Source organism: Parus major, chromosome 6, assembly GCF_001522545.3.
Source record: "Parus major isolate Abel chromosome 6, Parus_major1.1, whole genome shotgun sequence".
NCBI classification, from domain to species: Eukaryota; Metazoa; Chordata; class Aves; order Passeriformes; family Paridae; genus Parus; species Parus major.
This window is the reverse complement of record NC_031775.1, coordinates 11,576,795-11,603,210: the sequence shown is the minus strand read 5'-3', so window position 1 is coordinate 11,603,210 and position 26,416 is coordinate 11,576,795. Positions and strand designations below refer to the sequence as shown.

The following is a 26,416-nucleotide window of genomic DNA, read 5'->3' as shown; positions in this document are numbered from 1 at the left end:
TGAAGTTTCCAAATGCTTTTATTACAAACATAAGATTAGGACTGAAGGAAATAAACAGCTGGTTTACAAATCCGCAGAATTTTCTGAGGAGCAGCAAGAATTTTAATACAGGATTTACCAAACAGATAAACTAAGACCAACTTTGTGTTTCTAAGCTATGTCAAGGATTCTCATATACCTCCATCTTGTAGCTTTGTATGTTTCCCTCTTCACAGATTTATATTCTTGCTGTTTAAAAATTTCCATCAGCAGTGAAAACTGGATCTTGCTGTTCATCCAGAATCCAACATGAGCAATCTTGTTTATGAGTTCTTCCATCTCTTTTCTTAGTCTCTTCCTTTTTCCTCAGCACCTGGGTCTCCACTGAAACCAAGAAGAAAGCTTTCTCACCAAATATATTTAGACATTTTGCAGACAAATCCCCAGGATTTTGATGTCTTTACACTACTACCAGCACAGCTGCCTCAGTTATCCATTATACTGGACACACTCCAATTCCCAGCTTGCTCCTAGCCCCCAGCTCTCCAGGAATCCATTTTGTCCTTTCTCCATACTGAGAAGAGAAATGGCCTTCTAGGAATTAAAATTACAATATATCTCTTCAAATCAATGGCTTGGAGATATGAAGTCAACAGATTCCAATATCCTACTTTGCTATCGTACAACTGTGTCCTCTGCTCTAAAAACCCTCATGTGTTGATTTTTCTTAGTATCAATTACCATCTCAAAACTGGATCTGACTGTTGGTTTTAGCCATCTGATGATGTTTTGAAGATCTGTCTAAATATTGCTAACAGTGCTTCAAGTCCCATAAAACGTGCATAAACAGCATAGCCTTACACAAACCTCAATAAACACAGACTCAAAACTTCACATAAAACACAACTTACAAGGTTCTCCCTAAGCTGTGCATTGAACCTTGCAGTGCCTCTGGCTCATCATTGCATCTGCCAGCTCTGCTCTGCCTCTGTCTGCTGCAAGAAGTCCCTTCTTGTGGGGCCTCAACAATGCCACACACTATGGTGTTCCACATTGCTTTGTGGAGAGATTAGAAGCCACTCCCATTGCCCTCCCTGACACATGGAGAAGGCAGCCAAAGTTCCTGAAAGTGGAGGCAAAAAGGTCAGTCTCTTTAGGGAGTTGAAAATATCAAGATCACCTATTTGAGTGCCTGCATGCTTGAGTTGTTTAACAGGCTAGGGAGTGTCCTTCTAGAATTGGTTCCCTTCCTCTGGGGAAAGGAGAACCACACAGAGATGTTTGTATTGAGGGTGGATCTATCAGTTCTTCAGATGTTCATGAAACCAGTCCTCAATCTGCATCTCTCAGTTTGAAAAGGTCACAGATGACATACAGGGGAATGTGTTACTTACAATTAGTTTTGGTACTTTAGATAGCAGGGTTTTTATTCCTTTGGGAAGACACTTTTATGGTGCAGAGTTATCTTCACATCCCTTGCGGTAGCAGAGAAGGAATTGCAAATATGTATTACTGGCTGGCCTGTAAACCAAAACCAACCAAACGTGGCAGTTCATTTTCACTTGCTTGCTTTTTATATGGTTGCCAGATTTCAAGAACCCCCCCAAAAAAGTCACTTGCCCAAATAAGGTTCTCAAAATTACTAAAACAACGTCATCAATTTTCAACTCATTCAGGTATCTAGAGAGTTGATATATAATCCTCATTATTTTCCTGCTACAAATAACAGGGACTTAAAAGTCCCACCACATTAGATCATTTACTTAAAACATAAAGGAAGATTAACTCCTTTCTGTCTTCCCTATGTACAGAAATTACACTGAAGTTCATCAGCAAAACTGAAAACAGGAAATGTCAGTAAAACACATCAATTTTTTAAAATGCAATACAAACAATGCTATTTAAAAAAACCCACAAAATACCCAACAACAACAAATAAAACAGTGCCAAAACTTTAAAGACAAGTTACTCCTAGGTAAGAAACTGCTTTTTTATTCCATGTAATGCCACCAGCTGACTAATCCTGGTGGAATTACAATGGCTTTTCAGGGAAACACTCTTACATTTTTACATAAAGTACACTTGTACACTTTTTACTAAATTAGTGCTCAAGGAACATGTTGAACAGCCTGACACCAATGCTTTAGAAGATTCAAATGAATGAAACCAGGCCTTCAAAAATCCTTATACTGGAATACAGTACTTCAGAAATAAGGTTTAGGAGACTGAATCACAAAAAGTTTTTATACAACAGGCAAGTCTTAGATCAACCAAAGCAGCTGAAACTTGACTGGACCGAGAACACCTGGCAGTTCACTACCCTAAAACACATTGTCCTATTCAGAACACAGTATCTAACCTTATACAGGTATCTCCCACTCTACAGACATAAAGTGCAAGAAGATAGTCAGAAAAATTTGGTTATAGGCACATTATTAGCTTCTCTTTAATGGAAAAACAAAGTGGCTTAATTTGTATCATACTAGACATTTTAGGCACATTCCACCTTGCTATGAGCTGCAACTCTTATTATTTGTTTACATATCAGTGTTCTCACCCTCCTCACTCCTGAACCACACACCCAAAACCAGAGTAGAACAGGATCACAGATTCCCAGTGCAAGCATGCAACCCAAGTCAGGTGCATTGCTGTGCTTAATTCTTCTCTAGTTGCCAGTGCACTTCTCTGTGCTAAATTTCAACCCAGTCTCAGGACTGAGAAAGCCAAGTACCTCTTCATGTAAAAACACATCTTGTTATGATTCTATATACACACAATTCTTCTGTTTTGCCAGTTGCTAGAAGACTAAAGGCAGGTAGGATCTCACTGGTAGATCTGGACAAAAAATTAAAAAGAACTCAAGTTAGCTCAAGCCCTATCTAGTCTAATTTCTAGTCTAGTCTGACTAATCCAGTAATTTAGTGCACTAACCAGGACTACAGGCAGTAAAGACCCTTACTCTTCTTTTACAAGGTAATCTAGAACCTAGAGAATTTGAGGCAAAGCACAGACCTTCTGGGTTTCCAGTATTCTTCCTCAAAGCAGAAGCTCTGGGCTGGGAATCTCAGAGGTTCCCAGTTCTAATTAGCTGTTCTGGCTTGCTCAACCCTTCCTTGTATAATAAGCAAACACATGATTTCATGTAGCAGTTGCCATTTCCAAGGGGTTACATAAAAATTTCTGATTTGCAGACATCTGTGAACACTGGTTTTATTCTGAATTGGGATAGATGTGAGCTAAGATTTCCTATGAGCCAGAAATACTTCAAGTTAATAATGCTCAAGAATAAACACTGCTTGTAATTTGGTTTGTTGCAGCATCAGTAAGTGTTTGTGGCATTGCAAATGACTTCTTAAGGGTAGCACTTAAACACCCTACAAGTACAGAAAAGAGGTTGACCTCAGCAATTTAGGTTTTGTTGAGCTGAAATGTTTCACAATGCCAGAGATGAAGAGAAAAACTGTGATAAATGATACAGCCATTATTTAAAAGATGGTGTCCTGGATTTACAGATTACCAATTCTGATAAGGGAATGAAGAATACAATCTGAGGTCAAACCAGACTGAAAGAGAAATTGCCTCATTAAAGAGTAACATGCCTGCTGCTCCTTGAACCACCTAACTTTTCCTGGCATTTTCTAGCCAATAATCAGCATGTCTTGCTTGTTGTGATTTTGTGTATGTTTATAGACAGACAACTGGTGTCAGATTATGCTTAGTCCCTCTATGATGACAAAGTTCCTTACAGTTACATTAAAACAGGTAGCTTCAGCTAGATGAAATCTCAATAGCTTGTTTATGTCCTAGGCCCCTCACTGTTAAAAGCAAAGTCTTAACCAAACTTGTAGAAGTTGTTTAAAATCAGGTATTGGAAGCTTACTCTCACTTTCAGGGACTGAACAACTATACAGCCCATCAGCTGCTGCATCCCACAGCATGTTGCTATGGTTTCACTAACTTGAAACTGAAGCCAATACCCCAGTTATTTAGAGCAACCCACTGAGGCTTCTTTAAATACAGGATGAAGAAAGCCTCCTCTTCTACCAGACCTCACAAGGTCTGAAGCAGTAAGCAAATTAAAGCTCAAATGTCTCTCAAAAGCAGCTCTAGCCAAGCCATAGAAACCAAGCAGTTGGCAATGTGGTGATCTTGTTCAAGATACAGCCAAACTGAATCCTAGGAAATACTGGGAAAGAGATTTTTGTGGCAGTGCTCTTTCCCAGGATGCATTCTTGGTAGCACAGTGCTGATGCATATTTAGTACAATGTCAGACTTCTAGGAAGAATCAGATGTTCTTAATCAAGCTGAGATTTTCAACGGCTTCCCCTGGATTCTAATCTCCCAAAAGCTTTGTCTGCTATCACCATGCTCATACCACCTCATTAGAGTAACATCAGGATAATAATTTACCAGGATTGTGACAAGCCCAAGTCGGTGCTTTTGGAAGCCCAAAGAGAAGATATTGAAAAAGCAGTGAAGAAACACCTTTCAAAGGACATCTCCTGTTCATTAGGAGTGCTCTGTGGCACCTAATGTTAACTTACTTTAATATATATCACATCACAGCATGCTTCTGAGAAAGCCTATGCTGAGTATTTTTACTGACTCTTTCAGCAATTTTTCTTCACCACTATTGTTCACTGGGATCTTGGAATTCAGATGGCAACCATTAAGGAATGAGATTACCTGTTCCTTGGATTCAGCCATGCTGGAGTTTATGCAAAGGAGATCAATCATATTGTGTTATTTCCATGGACACAGGCTTCATGGGAGCAGCAAAGGCAGAGCTCCTTCTGAACTTTGCTGTGGAAGACACCCAGTGTCAAAGCCAGTCCAAGTAAATAAAGTGACATATACAAATACCTGCTTCTTTGAATTTAGAGATGTATGAACAGGGTTGGTATCCTTGCAGCTTGCTCTTCTCTCTGCCTCAAGCTCTAGAAAGTTTTAATTCAACAAGACACCCTGGTATCAATTACACTGGATAGAAGGCCTACCCAGGCATGTATCACAGTCAATGAGAGAAGAATCTGCCCCAACCTCTACTGCAGCACCAGCATTTATTTAGCTATTCTCTTCAGCATTGACACTTGGTATTTCTTACTTGAACAAAACTATCCAGACTGATTGACTGTCTCCAGAAAAGCAGCAAATAGGTGCTCATATCCTTGTGATTTCTGTGATTACAGTCAGACTTCAGAACCCATCATCTCAGTTCTAGTAATGGATCAGGCATCTCTGTACCCCAGGAAAGTTGTTTAGTTTTTTTATCCTCACCTCTTCTTACTGTCAGGATCTGGAGAATGACCAAGTGTTTAAGCTGCAGTTTCACAGAAACTGTTATGGAACAGCATCATCAGGCTGTACTTTTAACACAGCCTAAACCAATCTAAACTGCTGGCCAGCGGAGTCCTGCTCTGTCCTTGCCTCAGAGTGCCACACCCCTTCTTTGCACTAACAGAACTGACACCAAGAACTATTAACTTTCTCACCAGATCTCAGAGCAAAGATGGCACTAAATGAGGACGGATAAAGGCCAGAAACAGCAAATGGAAAGGCAAGGAGAAATGTGTGGCAAATTAGATCAACTTCACTCATCATAGGAGCACAGATTTTGTAATTCTCGAATCTTATGAGCATCTAAAACATTTTCTCAATTGCAAGTATTAAATGTGGTACGTAGAGTGTGAATGGAAGGTCAGAGTAAAGTCTCTGGAAGAGTTTCACTGTTCAAGCTATACAGAGTCTGTTGGGAAAGGACAAAATTAGAATCCTCTGCTATTGTGAACAGAAGAAGCTCTGTTGTTGACTACAGCAGCCCTCACAGCCAGAAATGGATTAAGGCCCAGAAGCTGAAGTGAGGTGGCAGACAGAGGAGATGGGTCCTCTAGTTGGCAGAGCACTAGAACAGAAGGCATGCAGCTTGTCCACGGAGCAAGTCAGAAGCAGAACTAGGTAGCTGCCCTTCCCTTTTCCTATACACTCTTTAACAATTTTAGCCATTCAGTCTAGTGATTTCTAGGCTAAGCATCTGTTAAAGCTTACTTTGGCTCTGCTTCAGGTCACAGTCTTGCTCTTGGGAAGGTATTTTGCCAAATTAAATAGAAACCTTTTGGCTCTGGTGCTTGTGAGCAGATATTTAAAATATTGTTTTTGTCAAGGACAACTTCTTTTGATGGGCTGCGAAAGAGCCGAATTCAGCCTGATACATTGTTACAATTCCTGGAAGCTCTGGTTTTCATTTGATTAAAGGGCAATGGAAACCAAAGATTTCATCTTAATGGAGGAGTCCTTGAGCCTCTGCAGAAGTTCTACCCCAAAACCCAGAACTTGTGGTGACACAAACTGGACATTGCTTAAAACAATTAAGCACCATGTTCTCTTTGCATAGCATGTGTCCTGTAATTTGACTTCAGCTGACAACACAAATATATTTAGCAACAACTACGATATATTAAAATCAGTACTGCTATAAACCCACAATAGGAAAGGCTTGCAGGAAACACAATCCTATTTTCCATGCTGAACAAAGATGATAAAGACTGAACACTACCTAACATAAGCCATGTTGAATACTGGACTGTGCTCCAAGTCACTACGCAGACAGATGTATCTGCTTGCATACCTCATCTGTGACAGAATATTGAAATATTCTTCCCATTATATTGACAATCAACACAACAGCATAGAGAGCTGCCATGAGAAAGCAGACTGAAAAAAAAGTATATAAAAGTTTTCAAGGAAAATGAATAAAAAAAGAAGGAAGAAGTGTTCCAGTCTAAAATAAGGTTTCTGCAAAACTCTGGTTGACATGCAGTCTCATCACCTTTGCAGAGTTCTGTTATAGGATTCACAGTCACGCAAGGGTAACAAGCATTTCAAAGCAAAGTTTTGCTAACTTGCAGCAGCTCTACAGTTCTTAACCAACGGCTCATACATTTCTGTGAGCCTTTATGTACCTGTAAAAAAGTACAAGGTCCCCACAGAAATGAGAAGTATGTTCCACACGTTACCTTTTTTCCCACAGCCCTCAGATTTACTGTAGATTGCAGCATGACTGATCATCTGACTACCATCTGTCCAACATCTGCTTTTAAGGGAAACCACCCTGCAAATATAATTAGCTGGCTCTAGGCTACCATTATTCCTAATGAATACCCTGCTGTATATTGAAGCTATCACTGATGTTATTCCCTTAAAAAGATTCAGCATACTGACTCAAACCCTGAGATCTCTGATGGGGGTGTGTCACAGTCATGCTATGTTGCCATCAGCTTTTAACACTCAAATATCCTAACAATCCCCTCAACTGCAAAAGTAGACCACAGAAGCTTGTCTTGAAAGCCAAAAAAGAAAAGCCAAAAAAAAATTTAAAAAAAATAAAATAAAAAAAAATAAACAGAATCTAAAGCCAAATCCAGGAATTATTGCAAGATTTGCAACAAAATCATGTGCTTGGCATCATACTTCTGATGGCAAGACAGTAGCATGGCACCTGACACAAGAGAAAGAGTTCAGGGCTCAGGACGGCTGTGAACAGAACTGCAGGTGCTTCAGTCATTTTAATGCCCAGAGCTTGCTACAACCTACATTTAGGATCCCTCTTTTATCCCCTAAAGGCATGGGTAAGCTGAGCCAAACCACTGGCTATTCCTGATTTCTATCTGAACTGTAAACCCTTTGGAGCTATATATCCTTTTGTGTCTGTATAGCTGTATCTGAACAGAAATAATATTCCAGTCTATCAGAAATCCAGTTCCCAGACTCAAGTAAGCTACTGAAGCTTTAAGGTGCTGTGACCCAAATTCTGCTTGCAAAGTGAGTTTCTTGCAAACTCCCTCTAGACTCATAAATATAGTTCTGTTTCCAATAACATGATTCTATTTAATGCCTTCTGCATTTAAACCCATAATCCTTTAATAACTTTGGGAATATTTGAAGATATTAAACAAGAAAAAAAAACAACCCACAACCCAACCAGAAAGCAATTGGGCATTCCCGAAGTTGATAGTTTATATGAATAAGCCATATGACAATAAAAGGCCAGACTGATCACAGTTATAACTCCCAATGCTGACTTGAAGAAATTAAAAGGCCAGGAAGCTTAATTCTAAATGTGTTTTCAATTGATCTTTGTTCCTGACTGCGTTTAATGGTTAGCTGTTTGAGAAACCCTCTGGGGTTCTGCTAGTTGATTTCAAACTGGGAAACAACAAGCAGCACCACAGAGAGAGATGCTTTTCTTTCCTTTTCAAGAGAGTGAATTTAAACACTGCTGAAAGGTCACATAATACTAGTCTCAGAAAAACAAAAGAGGAATATTTCTAGGCAGAGCTAGATAAGGGAAGGTGACAGGGCATGGTGAGGGATATCTCCCATAAATGTGCCACAGGCAGAAGGCAGCCTTGCTGGTAATGACAGAAACAAATGACTGGGACAATATTTTGGTGATGGATCAGATTGTTTTTTATTCCAATGCAAAAAAAAAAAAAAAAGTATGCAAAGGGATGTCATTCAGAATAGCAAATGCCAAATGTTTGAGAGAATTAGAACAGAAAATCCACAGAAAATCTAAAAACAACTATGGAAATTCTGAACTTCTCATGTCAAACTGTAAAAGCTGTGAAGTTGTAGTTGAAAATAGAGATTTGACTTTCCAAAATGGGCTTGGAAATCAAACCTGAACAGTCTAATAAAGTGTGTTTGTGTACTCCCGTATCTGCCACAGTAACCTGAGTTGAGCAGTGCTGTGAAGACCTGTGATTCAGCTGGGCAGTTGGAATCAACTCTTCATTTGTGCAGACCAGTCCAACCAGCCTGATGCAGTTCACCCAGCCAATGCTGTATCATGCTTTCTCATGCAGAAAGGCAAATTGGCAATCAGAATATAGAGGGTGAATTCATATGTCAGTGCTCATGGTATTTCAAATCTAGACAGATTGGTTAGGACAGCATTTAGCAAAGAGCAACCTTTGCAAGGTTTGATACAAGATGAAATCAAATTTTGCTGCTGCACCTGAGATCTCAGCAGCATGAACTCATCTCAGATGAAGAATTATTTATTATTGGGAAACAGTATGGACACAATACCGTTCTCCTTCGGCTAGTTGAAGACTTCCTCCCTTTCCAAAGTGCACAGTCTCTGGGTCAGGAAATGCCCTCTTCAGCTTCCTCTCAAAGCTGTTCCCTCAAAAGGTAAGGTCTTTCCTACCTTCCCTCAGTAAGGTAGGATGTATGTATAGTAAGTATGTCTGTGCATATCCTACATATAAATCTATCCTCTACAGTATCATCAGTCATATTTTGCAGAAGTGGAAAACTGAGATCTAAAGGTTAAATGACTCCCCCAAAGTCAGTCAGGAGGACAATACTACTGTAATTGTTATCAAACACTTCACATTGTAAGAGCTAAAGCACTACCCAAAGCATGTCTCTGACATTTTTCCAGTTACATGGATGCATTGCCTTAACCTCAACCAAATGCCAGTAACAGAAATGCATTCGGCCCTCAGGTCTCCCAGGCTCCTACACAGAAACTGTCCCCTAGATTTTATTGCCACCATTCCTTTCCAGCTCCTATTTCTATATGTAAATCATTATCTTGATACCTTCTTCCTCACTGCCCACTTATTCATCCAACACATAATGATGCAGCTGTCTCAAACTGGAAAAAACCAGCAGGGACAGAAAACACTGTCAGACCCTGATGATATAAAAATAGTATAATTCTTGGAGTTCACAAAACAACATTTTTGCAATTCCATATCTTGGCAGGTCTCCCTCTAGCATCAAATGAAATATGTATTTTCCATTCTAGTTACTTCACTTCTGCATGCAGAGTTTATCTCAAGACACCAAAGCAAATGTTTGTGCTAAATGATACAGCAAACATTGCCAGTCCCAAAAGTCTTGTTCTACACTTTTGAGGACATATGCAATTTTGGTCTGGGCTGAAATGCACAGACAATGGTAGTTTTTGACCCATGCCATGAAGGACACCAGGAAAAGGACATGCTTACTGATAGGAGAAGTAAAGCTGTAAAGTGATTGTATAAGAGCAAGGGCCTGGAAAAAGATATCTTCACAAAAAATAGCACATTAGTTGTTAGAAGTGTTATAAATTTTTAACATTTGAAATCTGCCTGCACAAGAACTTTCACACTTATCTGCTATCAGTGGCATTACACTTAATTTTATTTGCATGTCAGGGATTCAGGGACACAGCTCCTCTCTGTTACAAATGCTTTTAAGCCAAACACAGTAGCAGCAAGTTACCAGACAAAGGAATACTGTGTTTAAGGCTGCCTGCCAGAGATTATTTATTCAAGTTAATTACATGGAAAGGACAGAAGTGCTGCCACACTTCTACCGCATATTCCTTGGGGAAGAAAAAAAGCCAAGAGTCATCTTTAGGTTTTCTTCAGTTCTCACTGCATGGGGTAGGAAGGAAGAATATCATATAAAGACACAAGGTTTGATCTTGCAGAGTAGTGCACCTAACTGCTTTGCTAGGTCAGTGCAAGCAGGCTGTCTCAGTTATAACTACAAGTAGTATATAAAATGCCTCTCATTTGAAAGCTGGCTCTGTCCATGACTTGAGTGAAAAGTAGAAAATAAGCAGGAATGTCTTGAGAGATTGGGGACTTCATGCTCTTATTGAAATCCAAAACACCTTTCATTTCCACATATTTCAGTAAAATTTGGGGTTATACTACCATATTATCACATCTTAAGTTTGCATAGCCTTAACGTCCATAAGTAAATTTCTCCATGGCATTCTTATGGGAAATTAAGGTAGGGCTTTATTAATTATGAGGAATTAAGGTAGAATTACAGTAAAATTAACAAATTCTACCTCATTGATTCAACCTTAATATACCAAACTTAAGAAATACCTTTCTTAAGTCTTTTCACCTGCTGTGTGAAATACATGTAATAAACACTGGTGGGAAAAGCTGTATGCACAAATTCCCACTTATGCTACTCACTTCAAAGCCGGCAGAGTGAAGTCAGCAATTAATTAGCACTAAGTGGTTACCAGGCTATGGTATGCTGGCAGCTCTTACAGCGTGCTGGTGTCAGAGGTGACCTTAGCCGCAGTGCCAGCAGTGACCCCCCAGCTCCAGCAGTGACCTCCGGCTCCAGCAGTGACCACCCAGCTGCAGCAGTGACCCCTCGGCTCCAGCAGTGACCCCTCGGCTCCAGCAGTGACCCCCGGCTGCAGCAGTGACCCCCGGCTGCAGCAGTGACCCCCGGCTGCAGCAGTGACCCCCCGGCTGCAGCAGTGACCCCCGGCTCCCTCTGGGCCCGGCGGGCGGCAGGCTCCCCCTGGCGGGGAATGCCGCGCATCCCCCGGGAATGCGGATCCGGCCCCGGAGCTCCCGCACAGCGCCCGCTCTCGCCGGGGAAGGACCATTCCTGCGACTGGCATGACAGGCAGCACCTTCGGTAAGATTTGCCGGTGTCTGCACCATAAAATACACCGCTGCCTTTATATAGAATATTAGGACTAGCATTCTCAGTCAGGTAACACACCCAGGAAAATAGGCTGATGACTGTACAGACCACCAGACCACAGGTGTCTGTACAGAAGAGGCGTGGTATGAGACAACACAAGACTCTTTCAGAGCATCGTAGACTCAGAGTCATTTACGCTGAAAAAGACCTCTAAGAGGATCAAGTTCAGCTGTTAACCTGCCACTACCAACTCCAGCACTAAGCCATTTCCCCAACTGGCATATCTAACCAAACATACTACTTCCCTGTTCCAATGTTTGACAACCCTTTCAGTGAGTAAATTTTTCCTAATAGCCAATCTAAACCTTGTGCAACTTGAGGTTATTTGCACTTTTGGAATAAAAGCAGTTAGCCATGGATCCCAGCAGTGTGCAGTGATTTACAAAATTACAACAAAAAAGCACACCACCAAACACACCTTCTCTTCTTGAAGAGTCTTTTCCAAGTTATTACTGATACACTCCCACTAAAGTCTGAGGGGTTATGGCACTGCAACATCAAAAATCTGTCTTTCAAATCAAAATGCCTTTTACTGTGTTTTTTGTAGTTTACCCAAAAACACCTTAGTGGTTTAATGTTGATTCACCCATCTTTTTTTGACTGATCTCTCACTAGCCATTGGAAGCAGTGGACCTCTACATGCAGAAACTAAATAAAAGCAGCTAAATTAATAGGTTTGGGGACATATTTCAACAATTAAAAAATTTCAATAGTTCTCTGAGTCAAACATTCATACCATTTGGGGTTTGTCTGGGGTTTAGGATACTTCTTTATTTCCACAGCCATTCTTTATTGACTATGTGTTTCCATTTTCCCTTCTTCATTGAGTATAAAACTCTGACCATTAAAGTATCTGTTGCCCTATGCATGCCAGCCTGTGGCCATTGCTCTCCATTAGTTTTCACTGCAAATTTTATTGTGTACTTTTACTTCAGCTTGGATCTCCATATTTATATACAGTGACTAAAAAGCACCAGGCAGCCCTCAGTGTGCTATTTTTGGTCACCTAATGCTAACTTCCATAGCCACTCTAACTTTAGCAAAGGTATATTCTTTTATCAACATGTATATATAATTGACACTATGCCTCATTATTTTTAGGTGGTATTAGGATTCTCACTCTAAGCATTAGAGTAGTAATATAGTAGTGATATAGTAGTCCTATGTGTCAGTGTTATTTCTCTGGTAATTAAGGTAGCCCCATAAAATATTACACAAAAGCAGGGAAGGGCTTGAATCCTTTTTGCTGAAATGATGTGGCCGAATCTGCCGATGCATTGTGCTGGGAGCTGGTGACTGGCAATCCCAAATGCATGAGTATCTAAGATGTGTGATGAAGACTAAATAAGGGAACTATCTTTTTTAACAGGAAAAAAACCAAGACAACCCCCCAGACAAACAAACCAAACCCTCACAACCCAAAACCTGAAGCCCTTGCCCATGACTGCATCATATAAAAGTCCTGGATAGAAGGGAGAACTAACAGATCCTTGCATGGTTGCCATTCACTCACAGCTTCACCAACATGATTGGGGAGAGAATGAGAAGGGTAAAAGATGGAAAACTCATGGGTTCAGATACAGTTTAATAGGGAAAGCATAAGCCACACACACAAGAAAAACAGAACAAGGAATTAATTCAGTGCTGCCCATGGACAGGCAAGTGTTTTGAAGCTGGGTAATGCAGAGTGCCTGGGCAGGTGCAAGAGAGAGCCCTTTATTGCAAAATAAAACAATAAAGCAAGCCTTTTTAAGCAGTTAGCCAGTTATCAGGTATATTCCATTGAAGCACAACAAATGAAATCCAACCAACTGCCACAAAGCACGATGTGAACGTGTAATGGTTATATAACTTGTTTTTCAAACTCCAATTCAGCTGAGTCTCTTTCCCATAGCCCTCTTCTACTTCGCCAAAGTAGCATGCCTGAGCCATGATTTTACAAGAGTAACAAGGCCCTTATTTTATAAGGTTTTACCTATATGCAACAGGCTGGTGTTCAGCCACCTCCAGGAAAGCAGGACCCCGTGACCTATACCCATTACTTGGGAAGACAAAAAAACAACACTCCCAATATCCCCCACTTCTTCCTTCTTCTCTCAGTTTACATATGGAGCATGACGTCATATGGTCTGGAGTATCCCTTTGGTCAATTTGGATCACCTGTGTCTTATTCCAGCCTTGGAGACAAAATGTACAATGGGAAACCTTTCGTATAATAAAGGAATAAAAATATCATATTCCATCCCATGAAACTAACCAGATAAAACTACATCCTGAAATGATGAATCAAATAAATTGTAGATATTTTATTTTACCTGCAATGCAATGTAACAAATATCCCCTAGAGCAAGAAATTATGTTAATTCTAGTAATACAAGCAAGATAAGAAGATGGCTACTGATAAAGAAATTGCACATCATCAGTGAAAATGCAGCTGACATGACAGCAAATGCAATAATAATGACTCAGTCACAACCAAGGACTATAAAGAGAAATTATACAAGAGCAGAGCTTGGAGATAATTATATTCATCACTGAAATTTGATGCAGGGATGCCTAGCAAGGGAAACTAAAATCAGGAGGCCCTGAGTTACCATGCTGATCCATGTACACATGAGAATGTGTTTTCTGTGTCCCTCTAGGCAGACAGATTCTCCTGCAGTGGGGTAGCACCTGAACATCTTAACCATATCAGTAGATGGTTGTCAAGTTTTCATCAATAGGCACCATTGATGTGTCCCTCCTCTAAAACTAAACTGATACTCTGTGAAACAATATTAATTATAAAGGTTTTCATTTTTCAGCAGTTGTTTAGCAAGGAAAAAACAATTTTGTAGCTTGGACACTGCTCCAGGCATAATCCAGGCATGATGATTGATTTTCTTATCATTAGATTTCTACAGTCTTTGTATTAAGTGGGTTTTGTATGAGCCATCCACTGATCTTTGACTTTTGAGATACAGGTTATCAGTCTTCACTCACTACATACACTCTCCAGCAGCCTGTGCAGCAACTTGACATCAAAGTATTAAAAGAAGGTTATCACAGTTGCCAGTTTTGAAGTACAACTGCTGCTTCATATTAAGTTGTCCAATTTTTAAGGTGAAAACATCGAAGTGTAGCCTTAGTGAAGGCTCTTGTAGAGCCTTGCTTGCTCCACATGACTCCACGGCTGAGTATGTCAAATTAAGCACCAAGCCCGGTTTGATGCAAACAAGAATGAGATCAAACAACTACTCTCTAACAAGAACACCTCACACATTAGACTTCTCAATGACACATCAAAGCCCGGGACAGGGACATCAAAGTTCCGGGAACAGAAACGCTTTAAAGCTTTATGCAATTTGATCCAGCCACACCTACAAGAAATGAAAGCTGCATGGAGAAAGCCTAAGAATAGGAGATCTAGTTTTTACTGGTACACAGACCTGGAAGTGCTTTTATGAAGAGATAAAATCTGTTCATGCTCCCATGCATTAGCTCTCCTTTGTGGTTTTGAAAGGTGTTCCCCACTCACGTAAGAGAAGCAAACTGCTTCCACATAGGCAGAATTTGTAATCCTTTCATTGAGGCACTTTATACTCAGAAGCCTTCCTCAATGACATAGTTGAAACTGCTTATTCACTGATGGTGTTCAGGCCTCAACTAATGAAGCAGAGAAAAGTCCAAAAGCCATCTGTCATGAAAAAATAGTTAACAAAGGGAAAACAAGGTTCTGAAAGAATCCAGTCGTCTTAGCGGCTATTGAAAGCATACATGTTTCATTTAATAGAATATCCTCAGGTGGAAAGGCCCCACTGATCCAGCTCCGGATACCCGGGAGTCACACCATGTCCCTGAAAGCAGTGTCCAAACACTTTCTGAACTTTGCCAGGCTGGTGCTGTGACCACTTCCCTGGGGACCCTGTGTTCCAGTGCCCGCCCACTCTCTGGGTGAAGAGCCTTTTTCTAATATCCAGACTAAATTTCCCGCTGTCAGTGTCACCACAGACATCACCAGTGCCTGGCCCTCCGCCTCCCCTCAGGAGGACGCTGCGCACTGCGATGCGGTGTCGCCGGCCCAGCGATGCCGCCCCACCCGCACAGCTTCGTTGCCCGGGAGCGAACACACGGGGCACTACAAGGAACAGGCAAGTGTCATCCAGCTAGTGAATTTGGTGGGTAGTCACTAAACCTTGGATAGGAGTAAGCAGCATCTCCTCTCAGCAGAATACTTGACAACCACTTATTCTTCTACTGAGGCAATAAAAACTAACAGCACTTGCCTTTCTCACAGGGCCAAGACCTCAAGGGATGTATAGCCCCGCAGAGAGCACTACTGGAGCAGCTTCCCCGGGTGCCGCGCCCGCACAGCTGCGTTTGCAGCTCCGCCACCTCCCAGCCATGAGGCGGCAGCGGCCGCCGGTGCCCTCACGGCGCCCGGAGCCCCCGACAGCGGCCCTGCTGCGCCCAGCCCGCCCGCACGAGGGCGCTCGCCAGAGGAGCGCGCAGCGCCGGGCGCAACCCCGCCGCCTCCCTACGCAGCGCTGAGCGGCATCTCCGCAGCCAATAAACGGCCGGAGAGATGGGCGGGGGCCGCTGCTGACCAATAGAAGAGCGGAGAACGGGGAGGCGGGGAATGGGAGCGCCCAATTGAGAAACTTTCCGGCCCCGGGAGGGCGGGAACAAGAGTCAGGTACAGTCACAGACGGTGCGAGCTTCCTCCAATCAGAGCGTCTCCCCTCATCGCACGCTCACGGTTGGCCTAAACTCGCCCCTCTCGCCAATAGAAAGGCAGCGCTGTATGACAGACGTTCGGCTCAGCCAATTATTGTCCGCACGGAGGACCTAGCCTCTCTCTCTCTCTTGCAAAATGGCGGCCACAGTTCCCGGTGCGGCTCCTCCCGCGGCCGCCCCGCCGCAGAGTCCGACGGCGGCTCCCACCACCCCGGCGGGGAGCGCTCCCACAGCGGCCGCGCCGACCCCACCCGCCGCGCCGGCCCCGCCGCCGGCCGCGCCACTGTCAGCCGCGCTCTCGGGCCCTTTCCCCGGCGGCCGCGTGGTGCGGCTGCACCCGGTTGTGCTCGCCTCCATCGTGGACAGCTTCGAGCGGCGCAACGAGGGCGCGGCGAGGGTCATCGGGACGCTACTGGGTAAGAGCCGCCGCCCTGCCTTGCCCTGCCCTGCCCTGCCCGCCGCAGCCTCGGGGGCAGCGCTCGCCCTCCCCGCGGCGCCCCCCTTACCCGCTGCCCTCTCTCCCCCCGCAGGGACCGTGGACAAGCACTCGGTGGAGGTCACCAACTGCTTCTCCGTCCCGCACAACGAGTCCGAGGATGAGGTACGGAGGCGGCCCGGGTGGAGCGGGGGATCTCCCGGCGGGGCGCGACCCCCGCCCTCCCGCTGCTGGTATTGCCCTCCGGGCTAAGCACCCTGTAACCCGCTGTCTCGGCACTCTCCCGTTCATCAGGTGGCTGTGGATATGGAATTTGCCAAAAACATGTATGAGTTGCACAAGAAGGTATCTCCTAGCGAGATCATCTTGGGCTGGTAAGTTCTCCTTCTGCAGGAACATGGAAGTAGTTCTGTTGGTTCCTTAAACAACTTTAAATACATAATTCATTTTATCACAGGTGGAGAAGCAGAAGCACTAATGTCTGTGACATTCAGATCTTGCAACTCTTGTTACACAGTCAGTGGTTAAACTCCTGCAGCTCATGAAAAGAAGAGACATATTGGAGACATAAAAGGATTTGGTTTTATGTCTAGCAAGGTATCACACAGGAGTGATGTGTTAGAGAATGCACATACAGCTTTGTTGGAAGAACGTACTACCTGTAATACAACCTGAACCATGGAAGTTCACTGATTAGAAAAAAGGGAGAATACAAAAGAGTCTTTTAATGTATCAAAGGCATCAGGAAGGAATCACTGATACCAGCTTGTGTAGTTAGTTCTCTGCTGGGAGTACATGTGTGTGGGATGTGAAGCAAGATCAGTACAGTGTTATGGGAACAGAGTCTGTGTCTGGGTATGTGACACAGTGTGTTTATCACTCTTTTTACTCACCTCTGATCCTACAAAACGGCTTCATTTTCTTCCTCTTGGGCTAGCTTCCTCAACAGCCTTCTAATGGCACAGAAGAGTGTAGTTCCAGTGTCAGGAGTTTCCCTGAGGATGAGAGATGCTAATTGTAGAGCAGTTAAAGGAGCTAGATTAACGAGTTAGACCTCCTGCAGAGGGATGTGTGATTTGTGGAAGACAAAATTTGTCCAAGTTTGTTTGGTTTGACTTACCTAGATGGAAAAAGCTGCTCTAGAACACAGTAACAGGTAACTGAATACTGGGTGTCTGATGTCAATTTACTGATGTTTTATGGCTGGTACTACAACACTGTCCCCGTGCATATTTTGGGCGTGGGTGTGCTCAGCTTGTGATTCCTACAATTTTAGGGACAAGTGGCCATAAACTAAAAAAAATCTTTAGTTAAAACACGTTTAGTATGCTGCTGCAGTTCAGTGTTTGGAAATCGGTGTTTTAGGATACAGATCTGTTAAATACCAGCAATACAAAACACTGGGTGCTTGAATGTTGGAAGAATGGTTCTTCAACATGTGTTCTTTTGAAGGTATGCAACAGGTCATGACATCACGGAGCACTCAGTCCTGATCCATGAGTATTACAGCCGGGAAGCACACAATCCCATCCACCTCACTGTGGACACAAGTCTCCAGAATTCACGCATGAGCATTAAAGCCTATGTCAGGTACTCTGGGAGGATGCATTTCTGGGAGGGAATTACTGGGAGATGCCCCATCAGGATAACAAGAAATGTAGTGGGGTTCAGTGTCCTTTTTTGGACAATATTGTGCAGTAGTTGAACATAGTGGTGAGCCAGGGATCGTGGCTTACTTCTCATTGGAATGCCTTGACCATTTGTATGTAGGCTGAAAGACTTCATTAACTGGAATCTGATTGGGGTGGGGAATTGTGACTTAATTAACGATTTTCAGAACATCTTTGGGACATTTCACATGGGTCACACAGCTAGCAGTAATGTCAGTAACTTCCATCATGCTTACTGAATGGCCTGTAGCCATAGGGCTTTATTGCTCAGCAGTGCATCTATACAGGTCGGAGGATTAGTGTGGTTAAAACAACTCAAACAGCCTCTTCTTGATGGGTGTTTCTTCCACTTAACCCCCCCCCATCATTCTTATCAGTTAACAATGGAGATTAATTATTGAGAAATTAAACTTCCACCTCACTGAATTCCTCCCATTGCTGGCTGAAGAGCTCTGGTCTGTAAGGAAAAAACCCTTTTCTTTGTAGAGAAAGTACTGTTTCTTGACTGCATCTTTAAAATGGGAGCTGTTCCATGACATTACTTAGAGCATAAATGGATGTCAAGTATTTTGAAAGTATAATAAAGTACTTTGAATAGGTATAATAAAGGTGTTGAGAGTGCTTTGTAGTTGAATTTTGTCATACTGCTTGTTGTTTCAGTCATTTCTTAAAGCATGAAGTGTGTCAGGATAGGAGAACACCTTCTCTAAAAGCAAGAAGGAACTTTGGCTAAGATAATAGTTCTTCATGCATTCATGCTGATGTCAAACCAGCTAGGAGTATTCTTGGACAAAAAAGAAGAATTAATGGCATGCCAGAACTGATTTCCTGTCCTCAGTTATCCTTGGGTCTTAAAATAGCTGATTTTGGTGAGAAAGAGTAACATGCTGGTGTTCACACTTTAGTGTTAACAGACATCATTGAGATGGAAATCCCTTCCTTCCTTCCTTCTTTATATATGTCCATGCTGAAAATGTTTTGTTGTTCTCTTTTTTTTTTTTTCTAGTGCCCCAATGGGAGTCCCTGGTAAAACTATGGGCGTGATGTTCACACCCCTAACAGTGAAATATGTTTATTATGATACAGAACGGATAGGAGGTGAATGCTTTCTTCCTATTTTGTTTATAACCATTGTGACAATGTTCAAATGCTTCTTTTACCCTGGTAAAACTGCCATTCTGGGAATTTTACTGCTAATCAGACTGTCTTGCTGAAGCTGACCTAACAAATCTTCAGCAAGGGTTTAAACTGGTTTCTGTGGCAGTGAGGTTTTTTTCACTGATCCTCCTTTTGCTTTCAGTGGATCTTATCATGAAGACCTGCTTTAGCCCCAATCGAGTGATTGGCTTGTCCAGTGACTTGCAGCAGGTGGGGTCAGCCTCAGCCAGGATCCAGGATACCCTGACCATGGTGCTGCAGTATGCTGAGGATGTGTTGGTAAGGCCAGCTGTTTATCAGCCAGAAAAAAAAATTCCGATGTTAACTTATGCATCTTGGTTCTCTCTTTATTATTTCTCTTTCTGGGCCATAAACTTTGAGTTCCACTTATGCTGAAGTGTGTGTTTCTTATGCTTAGTCTGGCAAAGTGGCTGCTGACAACACTGTTGGGCGCTTCCTGATGGATCTTATTAACCAGGTGCCAAAGATTTCACCAGAGGACTTTGAGACCATGTTGAACAGCAATATCAATGTAAGACCATAATTAAATTTTTCTGTGCCTTGCTAGCAGTTTTGAAAATTTGTCACACAGACACAAATTTGTGATGTATCTTTTCATACTAACATGCTAATAGCAAATACAATTTATTGTCAGTAATTTGGTGTTTTAAGGGCTGAGGGTAGATAAAGAAGCTCACCATAATCTTGCAAGCAACTGCAGATAAAAGTATTAATTTTTAAGGACTTAGGAATTTTGCAAGTCATCTGAAAACAAGTACTAATTATTTCATATTGATTGGAAAATATGAATTACCAAATGTAAATAACTTTTGTTTCAATGATAACTGGTCACTTGCCAGATTCTTTTGCCTGAGTTGGAGTTCTGTCCCTTTTCATAGTACTTATGCAAATACTATGCTCGTAATACGTGAACAAGGTTGTAGCATGCTACCTGACTTCTCTAACAGATTTTTAGAAAACTTAAGTTTCTAAGTGTGTTGTTCACCCACAGTCTGTAAGACCAGGACTAATTTTTAATTTTGCTTATACCCTTTGACTTGTCTGGTTAACATGGGTGAACTCAGAGTTAAAATTTTACAAGCAGTGTTTCATATTCCAGGAATACCAAAAGCTTCCTGCAAGGGAAGCATTCCTTAGGACAGGGCATTCAGGACTAACAATATTTTTTGTAGCTGATTGTAAAATGTTTTACAGTTTTTAAAAATTCAGCTCTCTAATAAGCTATGATTTATTCATATTTCTGATCACTGTTTTTTTCCTTCCCTTTCAGGACCTGCTGATGGTAACCTACTTGGCAAATCTCACACAGTCACAGATTGCCCTCAATGAAAAACTTCTGAGTTTATAAAGAAACTTTTGCCACCCTACACTTCAAGGAGCCTGAAGAATGAGCAGATACACTTTTCTGTGGTGTTAGAAATTTCCTTGGACTGTAATTTAATTACCTACATGACTTGGTTTACATTTCCATTGCTCTGAAAAATCCCTAACATGCTTTAGGAAATGAATGGGAACGGCTGTAGTTCCATTGAGCCTGGTATTTTAAAATGGAATATGAAAATCTTTTGTCTCCTGGATTTGTCTACTTGTATAACAAAATACAGCTTTATTGTAAGAATGTATTTGGAATAAAAGTTCCATTGCAGTGGCAACAATGGCTTCTGTCCAGAAAAAAACTTTCTCATTTATTGTGTAATGAATCAGTTTTTGAAAGGGGGAGGGTAAGATGGCATCAGGAAAGAAAGAATGGGTGTGCAGGTTTTTTTTTTTCCACCTGTTAAATCACACTGAAAGTGTGGGGGTTTGTGTTGCATATAATATACTTTACCCCGAAGGACTTCAGGATGGTCTCTGGTTTATTAGTGGTGCTGTGTATATCCCTTCAGCAGGGTACTGACAGACTGTGAGACAGTAATTTAGTTTATGGTATCACTTCTGTGCATGAAATTGTTTGGGAAAGGAAGTCAAGGTCAACAGCATTAGCCCCTCATAAAGGGGGAGTGCAGAGAAAAGCCAGCAACTGAGTTCATGGTAAAAAGAGTTTGAAAAGCGTTTGTGGCTAAACAACCTTGGACACTGGAGTTTCCATCTTTGCCAAAGAAGAAAAAGACAGCAACATGACAATCCATGAGATTTGAGGTTAAAACTTGGGTGTTGCCAAATAGGAATTTTCTATTTCATTACACTGTACCACTGCTAAAATGATGTGAAGAGAAACCCCATTTTCTCCCCAAGACCTGTGTGGTGTTAACTGAGTTCCAGCTGGAAGAAAGCAAATACAAATATAAGATATAACCATCTCTACCAGTAACATTACCTTCAGAAGGCTGTCCTACAGTTCAGCTGTGATGAGGGGGTACTTCAACAAAGTTAAAGCATCCCTCTTCTACAACAAAACTGTTCCCACCTTAAAAAAAAGGAGTTCCAACCTTACTAATCTAGTATCGAGTTTGGTGAATGCATTTGAAAGTGAAGTAGGCAAAGAAAGTGTTCTCCAAAGTAATTCTGGTCATTTGCCAACTAAATCCAAGAATAAGACTCAGATTACAAATCTATAGATCCTGTATTGGTTGTTCCAATCTAGAGAGTTCCCCCAGTGACTCAATGCTAAATTCTAAGTCCTAATTGCAAGGTCAATGTATGTGAAAACTGAAAGTCCAGCTAAGATCCTCATCTCATTGAAAATGTTATTTGTGAACTTTAAGTAAGTATTAGAACTCAACTCTGTTTTTTAATTAGTCTGAATAAAAATGTTTTGATTTCCTTTCTCTTCTTTAAATGTAATATTCTTAAATTCAGCCATTTAATGTTTGAAAATTTTCAGATCAAGGGGCTTTTTGAAGAATGTTTTGACATGAATGGAGGAAAAGAGGAAGCTACAAAGGTAGATAAGTCTCTTAATTACTGCAAAGAAGTTGTAGGGAGGGAAGCAAAATATTCTTTCCCTGATCTCTCTGCAGGAAACTTTTTGCCTTTTCCTGAAAACATAAAAAGAAAGCTATTCAGCTTTTAGAGTGTTAAAAATCTATGTTGTTTTATAAGCTGCTGTGCACAAACTGCCAAATTCCAAGAACAGTTTGTAATCATTGTGGAATTTGCCAGTCCTTGCAAGTACCTGAAGACTAATGAAGATATGTGATACGGGACTGAGGTTATGTCTTCCCAGGTAGAAAGAGTCACTGCAAAGCAGAGGTGTGTCTTAAGTGACCAAAATCCATGCATTTAGGCTTTGCAAGACAAGATGTTGCCAAATGCTTGGAAGAGGAGCAGGAAAAGAGTTTTCTTTTTAAAAACTGTGTGTGATGCCATTCTGTCCATGGTGATCTGTACTTTGACTCCAGAGTTTTGAATGTTTGATTTCAAATTTCAGTGACCACTTTTACAAAGGACAACATGGCACACAAAAGTGTAATGCATCATTTTACTTAATTGTAAAGCCTGAGCTGTGCTGTTACCTAGAAGGCATTCCTTCTCTAGAGTTGTAAAATGCTGACAGGAATTACTAAAGGCATTGTTCCACTCTACGGCACTCTGTCTAAAAATTTAAAGTTCAATAGAAAATCTGGTGGGAAAAGCAAGGGAGTCAAGAAATACCACCAAGGATTTCAAGCTTTAACTGTGTATTGATTTGTAAATGGCAAGAATTTATTAAAGAACTTTCTCCTTTTTTTTTTTTTTTGTTTGTTTGCTTGCTTGCTTGTTTCTTCAGAATGTGTTGCTGCAAATAATTGACAAGTTATTTTTACACAGTCGAGATAGATTATTCTATGGTATCCTGTATATTATATTTAGTCATATTAGTGATCTCACTTATACAATAAAAAACTTCCATCCTCTGTGATGCATTCAGCATTTTCTTTTCCTAGATGACTTCTCTGAATGAGTATAAATTCATGGACATTACTGCATTACATTTATTTGTGGCAGAGTGCATATTTTCCTGGTAAATATTAGGCTTTAGAATACCTTATTCAAACAACTTTTTTACCAGATGCCAGCATTCAAGTATTTAATGGCTCAAAAGATGTAAATTATTAAGAATGTTAAAATGTTTAACATCTTTAGATTTTTTTTTTTTTTTAATCCTGGCTTAGTTGAGCTCATCTTGGGTTTTTACCTCAGCATGAAGTTCTTGAACAGTTCTTCTCCTCGATGTACATAATAATATTCAGAACAGAGTTCAATGTTACAATTGAATGTATCAAATCCATCAATTTTATCAAAATTAATATAGGATAAATAAATATTTATAATTTATATTTATGAAATGCCTTAGTCAAAATTCAGGAGGAAGTGGTAATGGTCCACTATTTTTTAACCAATGAGACTCAGCAGAAAAAGGTTCTATATTGTTGGAATAACAAACCTTATTTTGTCATCTGCAATTTGAAACTTAAATCCTTGCTGCTAGGATAGCAACTTCATTTGGTAATTATTTCCATGTACTGGGATGAAGGTCACTAAATTTGCCTTTTTAGTTGAGTCACTTCAATCTCTTGGCAGAGCACTTAGACCTGCTGCAAAGAGGAGGCAGTGTTTTGGTGTGTAATTTTGTGAACCTGTGGACAGATGCCACCTATACCTGAAATTCACGAGTTTAATCCTAAGGATTAAAAGCTCGATGTGAAAATGTTAGACATACAACCCTTCTAGAGCAGTTAAGCAGAACAAGTTGCTGTTCTCCTGTGCTTTGAGGAAGCGTGAAGCTTCAATTTCCTCACAATGGAACCAGAGACTGTTTGGCAAGTCAGTGGTAAGGGCTGTGCGAAACCCTGATGCTCAGGGCACGGCGGGTGGAGCTGACATGACTCACTGGGCATGACTCCCTTGAGCAGCTCAGCAAACACACGGCTCCTCCCGAAATAAGCTGAACTCGCTCAGCTCGCTGCACACAGGGGAGGTTAACTCAACACCTTACTGGGACTATGCATTTTAATAACTGCAGTCACAAGGCAGTCTAACAGGAGAAGTATTTTTAGTACATAATGTAGACTTAGACCACTGCAGCAGCATCCTGTGAGTTTGTTACACTTTGACCTATGGTTCAAAGCTGCCCAGTTCTTCCAACAAACTTAAGAAAAGCTTTTATTTTTAATTTAACTATATTGGCTTGAGTAGAACACCAAAAGTAAGACTTTATATTACTTAAGTGGGAAACACTGTTCCCACCAGGACACATAGAACAGAGAAGCAGAAATGCTTTAGCCACCCACATCACCAACAATAAATTCCTCTGGAATTTCTGAAAAAAAACCAGCAAGTTTTGTTTCAGCTCTTTTGACAGCGCTCAGCACAACAATGTAGTTGAGCCAAGTCACTCCAGACCAGAATTCTATTCAGTACCATGTCTTAGGATCAGATGCAAGAATATTACAAAAGAGAAGAACAAAAATTTGTCTCTCCACTAAACTTGAATTTTCTAATAGTGAGATGCTGCTTTGACTCTGCATGGGTTTTTGGAAGCTTTTCTAAATGCGTGGGCTCTAGGTATTGTAACAAGCCAAGGGATTGCCCTAAATACAGACAGTGAAATTAGATGACCACAATAGTCCCATTGCATCCTTTAAAAAAGTACTTCCAAACATTCTCATTGATACATAAACATTCAATGCATTTAAGATTCTTCAGACACATGTAATTTTGTTAAAAATATTCTCTTCCTCTTACACTTGTTTTTAAAACAAATTCTTCTTTTCTTGAGTAGCTCAAATCAAAACAGTCCACTAAATGAAAAAGATAAAGAATGTGTATTTTATAGATGCACTTGGTTCCCATGGAAACAAGGATTAAAATATATACCTGTCCTGAAAGAAAATTGCTTAACAAGTGAAATAAAGCAGACATGCACTTGGAATGTCAGCTGAAGAATTCTGTGAGGATTAAATTCTTAAAGCCACTCCTCATGTGTTCTGGGCAAACAAGAGAGGGCTAGCCCAATTTTCCTGGCCAGGTAATGTATTAGATTTATGTGGCTTTAGGTGCTCATTTGAAGCAAGCAAGCATGGTAAATTATTACCCGCCTATCTTCTGCTGCCTGCACTTCACAATGCTTTACAGACAAATAGAACACTTGTTATTTCATCTAGAGCTGTACCAGGTTATAGGAAACAACCAAAGCTGTTTGCATTGGAATGTTCTCTAAACTGCTAACATGTTTGCCATAAACAAAAAAGAGGATATTTTGAATAACCTCAAGTAACTGGTGCATAGTATCATAGGTGAATCCTTCATAAATTGTATCTTGTTAGAATGTCTTATGAATAACCATAGGTAAAGGGAGGACTATGTGTGTGTAATGTCTATTCAAAACATAATATGAATAAACAGGCAGAAACAAAACAGTAAGCGTACTCCCCATAATTACATACAAATAACTATAATTAAGATTTCTTTCTAGAAGAATGTATGTAGTAGTCAGTCAATCTTACCTTTATGTCCTCTTGGGACCTAGATCCTGGTCTTCAGTAACTACAGCAAAAGGAGCAGCTCCTCCAACTCCATGCACTTAGGTCTTTTATATTCTTGGCCTGTCACATGCAGTTCTGGTGGCCTGGGTGACTTGATGGACTCCCTGACAGCTACTGAACTATGATCTTGATCTAAAGACTCATGTGTTACTGGATTACAGATTTAGAACTACACTCATTAGGACTGAACTCCATTGCAGTGATGCTATAGGGAAATTGCAGCCTGGACCTTTCTCTCCCTTTCCTAGGGCGTGGCAAAGGGCTCCCGTGGGACAGCATCTCCGGGCTCTCCCTGTGTGACCGCTTCCCCTGACACAGCTCCACTGCCGAGCGGCTCTGCGTTTGCGGCACTTGCGCCTGTGAGCTTACCTCTGTCCGTCCCGAGGGACAGCCGGGCATCTCACAGCTTTCCTTCAGGGAGACTTGGCCAACCCGCCCAGACAGCAAAGGG

At 41.3% G+C, this 26,416-nt stretch overlaps 1 protein-coding gene and 1 long non-coding RNA gene across 2 annotated transcripts; one reads left to right on the top strand and one right to left on the bottom strand.

Moving 5' to 3' along the window:
- Positions 1-26,328, bottom strand: LOC109022711. The gene is made up of 3 exons (XR_002001898.2): positions 25,927-26,328; positions 17,543-17,644; positions 1-363 (listed from the first exon to the last, which is right to left on the bottom strand). It is a non-coding gene; the product is annotated as an uncharacterized LOC109022711 (long non-coding RNA).
- Positions 16,335-22,264, top strand: EIF3F (eukaryotic translation initiation factor 3 subunit F). The gene is made up of 8 exons (XM_015632549.3): positions 16,335-16,629; positions 16,744-16,814; positions 16,944-17,023; positions 18,102-18,239; positions 19,326-19,417; positions 19,620-19,756; positions 19,896-20,009; positions 20,769-22,264. Exons 1-8 carry the CDS (start codon positions 16,350-16,352, stop codon positions 20,844-20,846), a joined length of 990 nt encoding a protein of 329 aa, XP_015488035.1. The 5' UTR covers positions 16,335-16,349; the 3' UTR covers positions 20,847-22,264.
- Positions 26,329-26,416: the final 88 nt, after the last annotated feature.

Coding starts and splice junctions, on each gene's coding strand:
- EIF3F (XM_015632549.3), top strand. CDS start 16,350: ATGGCGGCCACAGTTCCCGGTGCGGCTCCTCCCGCGGCCGCCCCGCCG. Junction 16,630..16,743: donor GGTCATCGGGACGCTACTGG/GTAAGAGCCGCC, acceptor CTCCCCCCGCAG/GGACCGTGGACAAGCACTCG. Junction 16,815..16,943: donor ACAACGAGTCCGAGGATGAG/GTACGGAGGCGG, acceptor CCCGTTCATCAG/GTGGCTGTGGATATGGAATT.